We start from the raw sequence: 14,770 nt of genomic DNA, 5'->3' as shown, positions 1-14,770 counted from the left end.
TTGCAGTAATCAAGGCAAGAAAAGATAAAAGCATGAGTAGCTTTCTCAAGATCCCTAGAAGATAAAAAAAGCTTGATCTTACCTAATAGATGAAGCTGGACAAAGCAACTTTTGACTGCAGAATTAATCTGTTTCTCAAAAGAGAGGTTATTGTCAAAAATAATACCAACATTGCAGACTTGAGGTTTGCAAAAGACAGAGAAAGAGCCGAGAAGTCCAAGACCAATTTGGGCTTTAGCTGATGGACCCACTATAAGCACCTCCGTTTTATTTTGATTTAGATCAAGAAAATTATTAGCCATTCAGGATCTTAGTTCAAAAAGACAGTTGTGCAGTTGATTCATTGCAGAGTTGCAGACGGGAATATAAACCTGTGTATCATCAGCATAGCAGTGAAAAGAAATGTTAAATTTCCTAAAAATGATCCAGATTGAGGAAGGAACACTTTGAAGAGCTCCTGAACCAGACGGACACACCCTCATTGAGGAAGGTAAAGCAAGAAGTTGATGAGGGATCAATGACCATTTCTCTGAGGGAGGTCACTGAGGTAGTTAGACAACTCTGCAGTGGCAAGACCCTGGGGTGGTCGAGATCCAGGGAGAAATGCTGAAGGCTCTGGATATTATTGGGCTGTAGTGGCTAACACACGTTTTCAATGTTGCATGGTCATCAGGAGCAGTGCCCCTGGGCTGGCAAACCAGGGTGGAGTTCCCCCCTGATATTTGAAGGGTATGCTCCAACTATCAGGGGATAACACTCCTTGGCTTCCCTGGAAAAGTTTCCACCAGGGTACTGGAAAGGAGACTGGCACAGACCTGGAACCTCTGATCCAGGTGCAGCAATGTGGATTCCGTCTAGGCCGTGGAATAGTGTACCAGCTCTTTACCCTCTCGAGAATCCTGGAAGGGGCAAAGGAGAACGCCCAATCAATCTACATGTGATTTGTGAACTCAGAGACAGCGATTTACTGTGTTCCTTGAGGGATTCTATGGGAGGTGCTGGGAAAGTACTGGGTTCCAGGACTCCTAATATCTGTCCCTGTATAATCACAATGAGAGCTGTGTCTGCAAACTCAGAAAAACACCACCACTGCTATCAGTGAGTTTGGGGCGCCCAGCCCGGGCTGAGCTTTCTTTCCTGTCCCGTTTGTGATCTTCATGTAGGGGAAGATGTCCAGTTCAGCAGATGTAGAATTGCATCACTGTTTTTGCAGACATAGTGGTCCTGTTGGCTTCACCAGACTGTGAACTCCAGCACACATTGGCACAGTTTTCAACCAAATGTGAAGCGGCAGGGATGAGGATCAGCACCTCCAAATCTGATGCCATGATCCTCAGTAGGAAAAAGGTAGACTGTCCTCTCTGAGGTGAAGGTAAGTTACTGCCTGAAGTGGAGGAAATTAAGTATTTTAGGGTTTTATTCATGAGTGAGGGGGAAAAAGATGGTGAGACTGACAGACTGATTAGGGCAGCAACAGCAAATACCGATTCCAAGTGGTGAAGAAGGACCTGAGCGATAAGGCAAGGCTCTTGACTTACCAATTGATCTACATCCCTTCCATCACCTATGGTCATTAGCTTTGGGTAATGACTGAAAAGACGAGATTGCAGGTACAAGCGGTCAAAATAAGCTTTCTCTGCAGGGTGGCTAGACATTTTCTTTAGTGATAGGACGAGAAGCACAAATATCTGAAGGAAGCTTTAGGTAGAGTAACTCATTGACCCTCTGCAATGAGAGAATCCAATTTAGATTGCTCATGCATCTGATACAGATGCTTCCCGGACACCTTCCTGTGGAGGTCTTACAGACACGACCAGCTGGGAGGAGACCCCAGGGGAAGACCCAGGGCTTGCTGGGATGATGGCCTCGGAACGCCTTAGGATCTAACAGTACATTGGCAAGTGTGGCTAGAGAAAAAGATGTATGGGCCACACTACTAATACCAAGACTGTTGTGCTAACAACTTGGTCCTGGATAAACGTTGGAAAATGAATGAATGAAAGGGGAAAAAAGGGGTCAATGACAGAGCACCAAAGATGGAACACTAATAAAAATATGAATGCGTGCTTAAAGTTTGACAAAAACAATAATCTGACCTTAAGGGTTCTAAATCAGTGTTTTATGCATAGAGGAGTCAAACATAACTGTTAGCCAGCATGGCTTCCATTATTAAAGAAAAAAGTGAATATATATACGACAACAACAACCACTGCACACAACCTGAAATAAACCTTGAATTGAAAAATGTCATTTTTAAGAGCGAAAAGTCAAAAGGATGGGTTCTAACAAGTTCTGATTTTGCGCTGGTGAATCGTCAGCAGAGTGATTGTAAATCTTTAGCCATAATGTGCCATATTTACAGCAGACACTTCAGATGCAGACCTCAGATAATGAATTTAGAGCTTCTTGAATTAAGTAGCCGCTTTGTTCAGTAATTTCACACATCTTTTTTCTTGTACTCATAAATGCATGCAAGTACAGCCTGCGAAACAGTACACAGTCACAACTTTACAAATGCATTTCACCAGTGATTCACCAATTAAAAACAGTTCTTGCTACAGTGCACCTTCTCAATTGTGACAGGCAAAAATGACAGTTTCCATTTCAAGGAATATTTCAGGTTGCGTGCAGGGTCACTCAAGTAAATAAAAGAAGAAATAATTAAATTCATAACATAAGATAACAAAATAGGCAAAATATATGAATATTTCATGACACATTTAATTTTTGATACTCATGTACCATGATGTGTTTTATATTGTCAAATTTCACAATGCATTTATTTTCAAATTTATTTAACTTTGTCTAAAATATTCTTCCATAGGCAGCAGGACATGGATGACTTTCCAATATGAAGAGAGCAATGTATTCTTTCCTAAAGCAGAAACTTCTTCATGTCATCTGTCCAAGAGCTGAGACTGAAGCCTAGCTATGCTATAGAAAGAGACAAAGATCTGGAACACTTAAGCAAGTCTACATTAGATTGAAGAAAATGAAATTCATACTTTTGGAATGGATTAGTCAAAGTCTGCATTTAAACTGAATCAAGACGTGCTGGGCACTGGAATAAGCAGTTCATAATACTAAATGGATGCCATTCTACCAAGGAGGAATGGGCCAGCACTCCCAACAGTACCCTGAGAAACTTACCTACAAATACAAGAAAGATCTGGTTGTAAGTATTGCTGTCAGCAGTATGCAAACAGTTATCAGAGTAGTTAACTTTCACATGATGATTTTTTTTAACCATGTATGCTTTTATTTATATAGTATATTCAGACAGCATTCCTTTAATCTAATACTTGATTTTGAAAGAAAATATGTTAACATTTACATTACAAAAATATGCATCAATGTTGAGAAAAAGAATAGGGGCAAATACCTCCTTCACGGTACATAGTGTTTGAAACATTAGCTTTCGCCCGCATACATTTATGCTTTGAAGTTTGCAACAACTGTTTTCCCTCCACCCCCACCCCCCCCCCCCCCCCCAACAACTGCCAGCAAAACAGCATATGGGAAAAAATTCTTGTATGAAACTAGTATTGAACTCGTTACCAAAATCAACAATTTGTGAAATTTTGCAATTAGAACAGATCTGTTAACAAACTACACCAGAATAAAAAAACTAAAATATGCACATATTCACAGCAATCAGTCTCTGGTGCAATTAAATAACGGGAAGACAAATATTTTATTTACAATTCTTAAATTTCATTGAAGGCAGTATAGTACATGTTTGAGTGTAAGTCACATAGCCGGCAAGTGCAATAAAATTGCCTTCTGAGATTAAAAGAAAATGCAAAACATATACTGTAATTGTTTGGTGCATTCCACCTATAATGTCTGGACAATACATGTTTATTAAATTAATCATTTTAACTTGGGTTCATACATCATGTTAATTTATGTTTATTAGGATATCTAAAAAAATGTAAACAACCTAACAATACTCTAGAAACAAAAAAACAGTGGGTTCAAAAAATAAATAAATCAATACAGACGGAGAATCCACCCAACATCGGCTCTGTATGTAGCTGCTCTGTCAATACAAATACAAATACAAAGACAATACAAACTGGGCCACACAGGCTTAAGTCATGAACTTTTCTGAAACACAACAGGAAGGTCCATCTGGGGAGCATGAAGGAAATGGGCTGGCCTCAAGAAAATGCTGGAGATGAAAAGCAGGGTACTTCTCATTTTTGGAAAGGACAGCAGAATCTTAGTGAGGGCTGTCTGGATTCTGCATTATACCTTTTACATGCTGCTGTTTAGTTTTTAGGCACAGATATACAAAGATATTACAAACATCAAAAAAAAACTACTAAAATCCATCATTAGTGCTTTCTCTAATCTCAACTTTAACTGAAGAAAGAGAAACACTAACCAAACAGTTATAAAGTGTAATGAACAATTGCATAGAAACAACACTAGCAAATGACTGAAAATCTTCAAAACCTGCCTTAATTTAATATTGTTTTTTGTATCAGTATGCTGCTGCTGGAGAATGTGAATTTCCCCTTGGGATTAATATAGTATCTATCTATCTATCAAGAACAAGCAGCATTTGACGAAAATGTCACGTGAGACAGTGCTGGAGCCTATCCCTGGTAGCACAGAGTATAAGGCAGGAATATCGCCCTGTCAAATACACACACATGGGCCAATATGGCATTGCCAATTCGCTTAACATGCATGTCTCTAGATTGTGGGAGGAAACCCACACAGACATGGGGAGAACATGTGTCACACACGTGCGCATGGGAGGCAGCTAAAGGGCTTGGGTAAGGGCAGTTCCGAGTCATACCAGGATGTGACAGAATGCACTAACTCTTTTTCTCCCTTTCCTGCAAACCATTCATGGGAGATTCCACCTGGCCCTCTTGATGTCACTTCCAGGACCGAGCCTATGGAAGAACTTGCCGGCTCCGGCCCGTGTGATGTCACGTCCGGGCTCAAACCTATGGCTGAAGACCTTGATGAGCCCGACCCCTTTGATCTCACTTCCTGTCTTCCCCTTTAAAAGCCTCCACCTTTTCCCTATTCCCTCAGTTCTGTTTTGGACTCGGTTTTGTGCACAGCAGTGCTACCATTAATCTCAATTTGCAGCCAGGAAACCAAACACATGGGTGGCTGGCCCAAACCTTGCTATGGCTCTTTGTGGCTTTTGTTACACATGCAAGCTCCACATGGGGAGGACCCTAGATGTGAACCCAGATTTCCTCACTGTGAGGCAGCAATGCTACCACTGCACCACCTTGCCGCCCCTAAAGAAAATGTGTTTATGGAATTAGAAGGCACTGAATGTTGCATGTATTACAGAACAATCAGCAAGCTCTGGTGTCATTCCCCACATACTAAACTTGTAAAAGTCACTCTTCAAATTCCAACATAGGATGTGCTTCAGTAAGAAAAGCTCTGCTAAGAAAAGACAAATAAAGTAGAAGTCTAAAAGAGACACACTGTGGAACAGTGGTCAAAACGTATGTATAGAATTAAAAAGGTTTTATTTGAACTATCTAAATCTCAATTCGTGTAACAACAGTAGCCAGAAATTAATCTTGGCGGAGACTCAGTTCAAGTTTCAGGATGTACATCCTCAAGTCGTTTTGGTATTATGACTATTAATACAAAGCACAAATATTTTTCATACAATGCAAGGTATTATTGGTCTAAGCTTTTCAAGAAGACATTTTAAAAGAAAAATGTATTTTAATACACAAAAGACAGAGGCTATATAATGAAGACCTGTTTAGCCTATTCTAATAACGCTGTAGTGACAGAACATCTTCCCCTCAGTCGGGCCAATTCAAATCACTTACTGAAATCTTTGCTCAGTCAGTGTTCTTACTGATGATGGCTCAGGAAAACCCTACATTTGTGTTTCAGACAAAATTTGGTTATGTGAGTTGGAATTTTAGTATACAAATCTATATTGCGTTTTAAAAGTTCTTTTAATACTATTGAAAGAATTTTAGAAGATATAGTTGACTCTTTCATAACACAAGATGATTTAAATTCTGTGCAGATACTAGAATAATAAAAAAACTGTAAATATTACAAAGCTAATAGATGCATTCTTGTGGTTCTAAAGTTGCAAACTTTCTACACAAAAAGTTAAAATAATACAGTGCAGAATGATTTTCTGAATTGACAGAATGAATAAAGAAAAATTAAAAAAGCTACGTAAGAGTTAAATGATAGCTGCACTGCAGCCACTGTGTCTCTCTAAGACTGTGAATGCGTTCTGCTGATTTAATTCATAATGTGCTCCATTATAGAAGATCCCAATTTTCGTGTTACACACTGGCTTGATATACACCAAATGTTATTCAACCATAAAAGCTGGATTTACACTACAACTTGATGCAAGAGGAGACTGGTGTTTATTTATTTTTAATATAACTGCTACAATATTCTGATACTACAGACAGCTAAAAAAATTAAAAGAATCTAAATATTCAGACCTTTAGTGGCCCAGTCAATGTCAAATATTCCTCAACACATACTGGCACAAGTTCCTAACATGAATGACTTACCAAATCTGAGTGCCAAGGAGTTCAGATTCATTCACCTATCAATTTTCTAACCCTCCTGGAACAAACACTGGACAGGGCACACTCACGCACACACACACACACACACACACACACACACACACACACACACACACACACCTACTCGTACTTGGCCACTTTTGAATTATCAATAAATGCAACACAGACATCTTTGAGAATAAAGATAAAATCTGGGAACCCCAACCAGACATGGGGAGGGAGCAAAAAACCCTACATGAGCTGTGAGGCAGACACACTAACCAGTGCACCACCAGGCATCCCAAATGATGTACTAATAAGGCTACAATAAAAGAGCAGCTCCTATTATAACTGGAAGGCTTCTAATGCATACTTTCCTCATCAGTAGAATGAAAATGAAAACCAGAAGACATTAATCCTTGTGGATTGCACAGCAGGAATAAGGCATCGAGCAATGGTCCAGCATCCCATTAAGGGCTAGGCATTTCTTTGCTTATGTTTAAGGTTTGGTAAATGAATGAATGAATGAATGAATGAATGAATGAATGAATGGCAAGATTTTTTTATTTATTTTGCCTTAAGGTGGATCCGGAACTCTAAATTGGCCTTGTGTATGCAACTTTCATTCTGTCCAAAGTTGGTTCCTACCTTGGCTAAATTATTGCAACCAGGTCCAAGATTTTCAAGGACATCAAATTCCCACTGCTTATGCAACATGTTATAAAATCTGAACAAACTCTACTTTAGTAGTTTATTAAGAATTAGTATATACTGTTATCCAGAAATATGTAAAGGTTTAAAGGAGGAGTACATGATATGCCTCATTTTTTTTCAATATTTCTCAAAGCAAAGGACACTAAAATATGCATATTCTACCAGACTATATATTGTTCAAAAATAGTTTCATTTTTGATGATCCATCCACTATTACACAATGAGCAATAATGATGTCAAAGTCCTTCAAATTATTAATAATAATAAAATATATACTGTATCAGAGAAAATAACTCACCAAGGCAGACAAAACAAATGATCTGCTAACTTTATCAGATTGAAAACTTGAAACATTAACTGGTCTTTTTAATGCTTAGCCCTGCTGCTAATTAAAAAGGCAATTGAAATGTTAATGTTGAAATCTCTGTACAAAAACAGAATCATGCAGCTAACCAAAAAGAGGCTTTAAGGCATAAACTGAAAATGTTTACGCACTTCAGATTAGATTACGTATGTGGACAGGTGTGGTTACTAAAATATCACTTGCATTAACTAATGGTAACTTTTGTAAATCATTGAATGGGTGGTTTGGAAAAAAAGAAAAACAAAAAAGCAAACCCCGATAGAATTCACAAATAATAAAGTAATAGAAGGCAGACAATGATATGGTTAAAATAAAGACATTCATACAAAGAAAAGGTGCCAAAACCAAGGCTGAAATCCTTCATAAAACTTAACCAAAAGCAAGACATCAAAAAAGCTTCTGAAGAAAGGCTAAAGTACCAAGCGCGGCAGGGTTTATATAAACATCTGCCTCAGAGGAAAGAGTAGTGAACATACTGTATTAATGCTTACTGAAGAAATGAAAAAAAAAACATTTATTAATGTGCCAACAGAAAACATGAATAAATAATCTGCAGATCACTCCTGAGAGCACAAACGGCTCTCCCTATGTTTATAGGGAAAACATCAATTTTCCATTTATGCCGTTCTCATTCTTGACCCCGAATCTCTCTCACTGTACCCCCGCCCATGTTTTTCTCATTTCTACCATTTGTTTTAAATATAATATTTCCTCAGTTCTGCCAGGAGATATAAAGTTTAGCATTTTTTTTGTATCCACTTTGGCAGCTCATGCCTGTGATAACAGAAGTGACACATATTGTGGATTATCAGGAAAGCTAAGTATATCCTTTCCAAATCTGAGAAATACTGCAATATTAACTACTTTTATTGTAATGTTACAGTGTAAAGCAACTAAATGCAATACAGGAGAACTAAGAAAAAAACACCGCTCTGAAAATCAAGTGTTGCTTGATTGAAGAAAAGTTATGCTTACATTAAAAACCAAGTAAGCACTTTTAACTTGTATAAATGATGTCACTCTTTCTTTTCAGCTTTTATCACATGCAGCTTGCTCAGACTTCTCAGAATATTTATGGCACAGGTTCAACTGCTGCACTGTAACACACAGATTATCTATTTCTAAAAACTGCAACTAGGCACATGAATGTGCAGCGAGAGTTATAACATTTGAGTGGATGTCTGCCACCTCTTACAAAAGGAAAGTTCAGGCTAACAGAAAAAAGGAGGCGACTGTAAGCCGCACCACCATCTTCCTAGGTTGGCTCGATACTTTATAAAGCGATATACAAGTCCATATATATTAACTAGCCGTTCGATTCGTTTTCTAAAGAGACGATCGAATTCTGTTATTAATTTGCTACTCACGCCAGAGAACAGCCATAAACAAGTTATATACGTCTTCTAAGTTAAACTTTAAAAAACAAGCATCACATGCCCAAGATGGTAATAAAGTTTAGCACCTGTCATTTATGAAGATGTACAATATGTATATAGTGCCTTTCACATTGCGCGCTTTACAAAGCCATGGACAACAAAGTTTAAAGACAACCAGTGATGTACATCTGTCATCGCACAAGGCTACCGTACATTCGTGAGGCGGCAGGAGATAAAAAAGAATGTAGATCTGTCAGGGCTGACGGCAAACCGTCACTCGATTCAGAAGCATGCTTTCCTACAGTGCTCATGAAACAACCGAATAATAATATTCGATTATAAACTGGCCCTGGAAGACGTTATAAGACTACAAGCAGCCGGGCATATTCTTCGCACCGTTTGGCAGCAGCGCAAGAACGTACATCACGTCCGAGTCAGGGTGAGAGCGCGTTATAATAACATACAGTTACAATTTTCACGTCCGCACACAGGAGCTGCAAGTCGCACTCGTGGGCGGCACAGCAGAAAACCGCTAAACTTGTCTGCACTGCACTCTTAGCTGGCAATATATAACAAACAAAGTGATGCGCAGGGCTTGCAGAGTGGTTGGTTATACGCTACCTGGATCTTAAAACCTACTGATACAACCTCCCCCCTGCGGTTTACGGATATCAGGCCTTCTCTTGACTGTCATATGTTGCAGAAATCTAACCTGAGGCAACATTTTATTGAGGAGTGACAGCACGAGTGCAATCATTGATAGCGCCCACCGTTTGCATTACAACTTGCGTTTTTCAGATTGTTACCTAAGTGCAAACACGCGGCTTATAATAAACACTGAAAGGGGCAGGCATTTGGATCCACTGCGTCTCCTGTCATTACAAACTCCCAATAAAGTTTTAAAGTCACACTGACCCGGCGAGCCCTCACCCCAAACAAACCAGCTTCCAAAAGGAAAAACTGACAACTGTGTACTTACATCTTCGAACAGAGATCCGACGTTGGCTGTTACAAGCAAAATTCCCGTGCCTTGTATAACCACCTTCCCCGCCATCGTCTTCAAATTAAAATGAAAAATCAGGACACCGCAAAAATGATTAAAATCAGGAAAAGTCATAAAACGTACAACTTAAACGAGCCTTCTTTAAAAGAAAGGGGAGATACACTTAAGGAAAGAGTCTGCAGGTCTCAGGTCGATGTGCACATTGTCGAGTGTCCATACATCTGAGGCTTTCGCTAATGTTTTGGTTACTTTTTCGCGTCTACGGCCATTGTAGGAAAAAAAAATAAGGAAAAAAAAGAAAACGAAAAAGTTTCCCTTTTAATCCAAAGCGATCGCCGGACGCTCAGTCATTTTAGCCTACTGTGTTTATGTGCGGTTCGGTGTTTAAAAAAAAAAAAAAAACTACCTCCCCTGAAGCGGAGGCTCTGTGAGAACCATTGCCTGGATTGTTAGGGAGGATGGGCTGGAGTTCTTACTGTCCTGACGTCACGCATCGAGTGGAAAGATGCCGCTCTTAAAAGGGCAACGCTCTTACAGCAGGCCGCCGCTCTCAGCTTTCTGGGACAACCGGCCGGCTACAACAGGAGCGATAGGGAACAGTTAAATCGCGCATGCGCACGGTATTTTCTACGCACTCGTTTGAGCATAATTTTAAATAAATAAACCAAAAGAATTAAATAAATCAGAATATGAGAAAAGGGCACTAGATACACTCATATAATTTCGGCTACCTAGATGTGCTATAACTCGTCTGTTGATTCTCATATTAATAACTTTTTGTGTTTCTCAGAATGTGCAATACTTCGCTTATATGTACAATGTGTGAAATACAGCTCAGTGTGCGATTACTGTAAACCTGGGCTTTTGTAAGAGACTCAGATGTACAGTATCTATTATATTTAATTACCGGCGTATCTGTAGAGCATAGTGAATGAGAATTTATTGTAGTTTATTTAGATAGATAGATAGATAGATAGATAGATAGATAGATAGATAGATAGATAGATAGATAGATAGATAGAGACTTTATTAATCCCAAGGGGAAATTCACATACTCCAGCAGCAGCATACTGATAAAAAACAATATTAAATTAAAGAGTGATAAAAATGCAGGTATAACAGACAATAACTTTGTAGAATGTTAACATTTACTCCCCCCCCCCCCCAAGCCCCCACCCCCCGGTGGAATTGAAGAGTCGCATAGTGTGGGGGAGGAACGATCTCCTCAGTCTGTTAGTGGAGCAGGGCAGTGACCGCAGTCTGTCACTGAAGCTGCTCTTCTGTCTGGAGATGACACTGTTTAGTGGATGCAGTGGATTCTCCATTATTGACAGGAGCCTGCTTAGTGCCCGTTGCTCTGCCACGGATGTCAAACTGTCCAGCTCCATGCCTACAATAGAGCTTGCCTTCCTCACCAGTTTGTCCAGGCGTGAGGCGTCCCTCTTCTTTATGCTGCCTCCGCAGCACACCACCGCGTAGAAGAGGGCACTCGCCACAACTGTCTGATAGAACATCTGCAGCATCTTATTGCAGATGTTGAAAGACGCCAGCCTTCTAAGGAAGTATAGTCGGCTCTGTCCTTTCTTACACAGAGCATCAGTATTGGCAGTCCAGTCTAATTTATCATCCAGCTGCACTTCCAGGTATTTATAGGTCTGCACCATCTGCACACAGTCACCTCTGATGATCACGGGGTCCATGAAGGGGCCTGGGCCTCTTAAAATCCACCACCAGCTCCTTGGTTTTGCTGGTGTTCAGTTGTAAACATATACAGTATACTATTATATATGTGTGTATATACACATTTTTATATACTATTTTATTTTATATACTTATTTTTTATATTTGCTGTCAATGTTACTTGTGCCTTTGTCTATTTATACAGTTATAACATAAGTAATTTCTTTTGGGATGAATACAGTTTTCTGATTCTGATTACTCTTTTTGCCTAATGCGTTACTTTTTTAACCAAGTTTCCTTGAGCAAAAAGAATGATCTAATGTTACTTTTTGCCTGTTATTACAAGCTCTAGTTGAAAAGTTTCAATAAATAATTCTAGACTAAAGAGAGGAACGTTTTTTCATTATTATTATTTACTTAGTTATTTTTTTAAACAAATGAAATTGATAAGATCTTCAAGAAACTTAGTACGCCCTAAACTCCGCCTCCATGTATCCTGATTGGTCAGCTGTAGCAAGGTTTAGTAAATTGCTGCCCCAATCATATGCAGTTGGTTGACTACTGGTTTATACAGAAGCAATTACAAAGGCAAATAAAATGTTGAATTTAATTCATGGGACATTGTTGTCAGACTATATAATGCACTAGTGAGACAAAAACTGGAATACTGTGTGCAGTTCTGGTCACCAGACTACAAACAAAATAAAGCAGTACTAGAAGCTATGAGAGGAGAGAAAGAGTATTTCAGGGGTAAAGAACATGTCCTCCTCTGTTAGGCTCAGGGACTTCAGTCTTCAAGTCCTGAGCAGGGAGTACTGGCAACCAAATCCAGCTCTTCAAAATTCTCTTAAGGTGGTGATCCAGCAGAATTCTCTCAGTTAAACAGGGAATCACATCATTGTCAGCGCCAGAACAAATTCAGCATGGGAATGGGTAAGATATGTGAATACACATCAGTATTTACAATTCAGAACGAATATGCCTGAGAGTGCATAGACAACTGACAAGAGCAAAGAGAACTTCATTCTACACCACGCAACGCCACAAAGGTTGTCCTGATCAAACCTGCAAAATGTGGTATCCACACATATAGAAAACTCAGCACACAGCACTGAATATATTGTTAAGAGCTACGGACAATCATAAAATTAAAAAATAAAAGATAAACGTTGGCATAAAAATTCAATGTAGCTTAGCCTACTACTTCATGCAGCTAAGAAAGCTACTAAAATAACGCATATAATACACCGATTTATTATATTAAAACACTTCACTGTAGATAAACTGCACCAAGGCTGATGCATGACATTGCTTTTGTTAAAACGCACAAATGCGTAGGCAGATATTAATCCACTGAACTAACCCTGAGAAGAGGTGAACTTGACCAGTGTGAAAAATGAATCTCTGGAATAATTTGGCAATAAAAACTGCGGAGCACAAAAGTGTAAATACGCACAGCAACAAATGTGCTCAATAATGTTTAAACATTTAAGGTAGGGTAACAGCCCTTTGGTAGTAATCTCTATATTACCTATACAGTACACATAAATATCTTTTCAATTAATATGTAATCCTTTTGTAAATTGTGACTTTAACATTGAATAATTAACTGAAAAATATTGTAATGCTGACTGGGCTTCCCCACCCTGTACAAGCACAGCAGGAGGTGGAAAGAAGCATTTGAACTGCAGTCTGTCAGAGACAGGACAAAATAAGTGGCAAAAAGCAGAGGGGGACAAGCCTGGGGGAACAAGAAGAACCAGTAGCTGAGGAGCGTGGGCGATTCAAGAGGATAGCAAAGATAGAATAGTAAGAGATAGGTGACAATCAGGTGATTGTAATTTTCTTGTTTTGATGGCATGGTAGGGACCTTAATAGTATGTTTTAGATCAGGATTCCCCCTTTGGCTGGGGTTCAAATATCTCTCTTACTGTATGTCTGTTTTGTTAACATTGTTGATCATTTAGTTGCTATATACTTAAGTATCTTTTTCTATGTGCCATGTGTTTTGTGGTTGGTCCTCAAACAGGCACATCACTGTCAAGGGCTTGCTCTCAGTCCTATAAAGGCTGAGGAAAACACACAATCCTTTGCAGTTCATTGAATGTGCTGGGATTGGTGAGTTACTGTTGGGATTATTTCTGTGCCTTTGTGAATTGCTGCATTTTTGACATCTGTCCTCCGTTTTTTTAGGCTATTCTTTGGACTTGTGTCTTGAGACATTGTTTGCTACAGGATTGTCGATTACTGTGATAATTAAGTATTTTTATTTGTAAAGATTTTACATTTGTCTTCTTAATGACTAACTGAGGTATGATGGTTCCCCCTGCCATGGGCAGTCTGAGTCATTTTTGAGGCTTTTGTGCTTAGGAACCCCAAATTCAAGATACACTATATATATAGAGAGAGAAAACACAAAGCAATGTTAATAAAAGTGTAACTGTAAACTGCACAAACTATTGTGCCACATTACCTTCAATAGCTCCTAAAAAGTCTAAAAGTGGCACCTATCCATATGTTGGTATAAACCACTACAGGTGGTGTTTAAACTGAATATGCAGTATTTTGATCTGGGCGCACATCATCATAAAGAACAAATTTTATATCTAAATAATTTTTTAACAATGCTGGCAAATCATTTTGTTGTTTTCCACTAAATGACCTCCCTGCATTTATATCCATAGATATTGACTGAAATGAGCGACAGCAACTGACTGAGCTGCACTGCTGTAGTTAGGTTTCTCCTAGGGTCTGATCCCTGGCACAAGTTCGTTTTCTTTTCTTTTAAAGTTTTGATTTTTTTTAATATACTTTTCTGCTCTGATTATATTGTTTAATTATTCAGTGTTTATGTACTTTTACTATATTACTTGTGTTCTGTGTGTGGAACCCCAAGAGGCCCATCGTGACGTCACTGTTGAGGGGTCACCTCAGCCTTTATAGTCAGTTATAGCAGACTTAGCATTGAGTTTCCTTGGCATGTCAGTGAATGTTGAAGGATTTGGTTCCATTTTTTAAGTAATGTTTGGATTTTTCTAGTTTACTGAATTTTTGCTTCTGTTGTTGTAGTTACTGTTTTATGGCCTATTGATTG

The 14,770-nt window shown here is 38.9% G+C and overlaps 1 protein-coding gene across 1 annotated transcript in view; it reads right to left on the bottom strand.

The window, feature by feature from the left end:
* Positions 1-10,488, bottom strand: part of LOC114646921 (inositol polyphosphate-5-phosphatase A) — a 494,778-nt gene extending 484,290 nt beyond the window's left edge. The window contains exon 1 of the mRNA XM_028795326.2: positions 9,973-10,488. Coding sequence (XP_028651159.1) covers positions 9,973-10,110 — 138 coding nt within the window. The 5' untranslated portion in view covers positions 10,111-10,488. The remainder of the gene's footprint in view (positions 1-9,972) is intronic.
* Positions 10,489-14,770: the final 4,282 nt, after the last annotated feature.

This window comes from Erpetoichthys calabaricus, chromosome 2, assembly GCF_900747795.2.
Source record: "Erpetoichthys calabaricus chromosome 2, fErpCal1.3, whole genome shotgun sequence".
Taxonomy (NCBI): domain Eukaryota; kingdom Metazoa; phylum Chordata; class Cladistia; order Polypteriformes; family Polypteridae; genus Erpetoichthys; species Erpetoichthys calabaricus.
The sequence above is the reverse complement of the archived record's forward strand: the minus strand, read 5'-3'. Positions and strand labels throughout refer to the sequence as shown.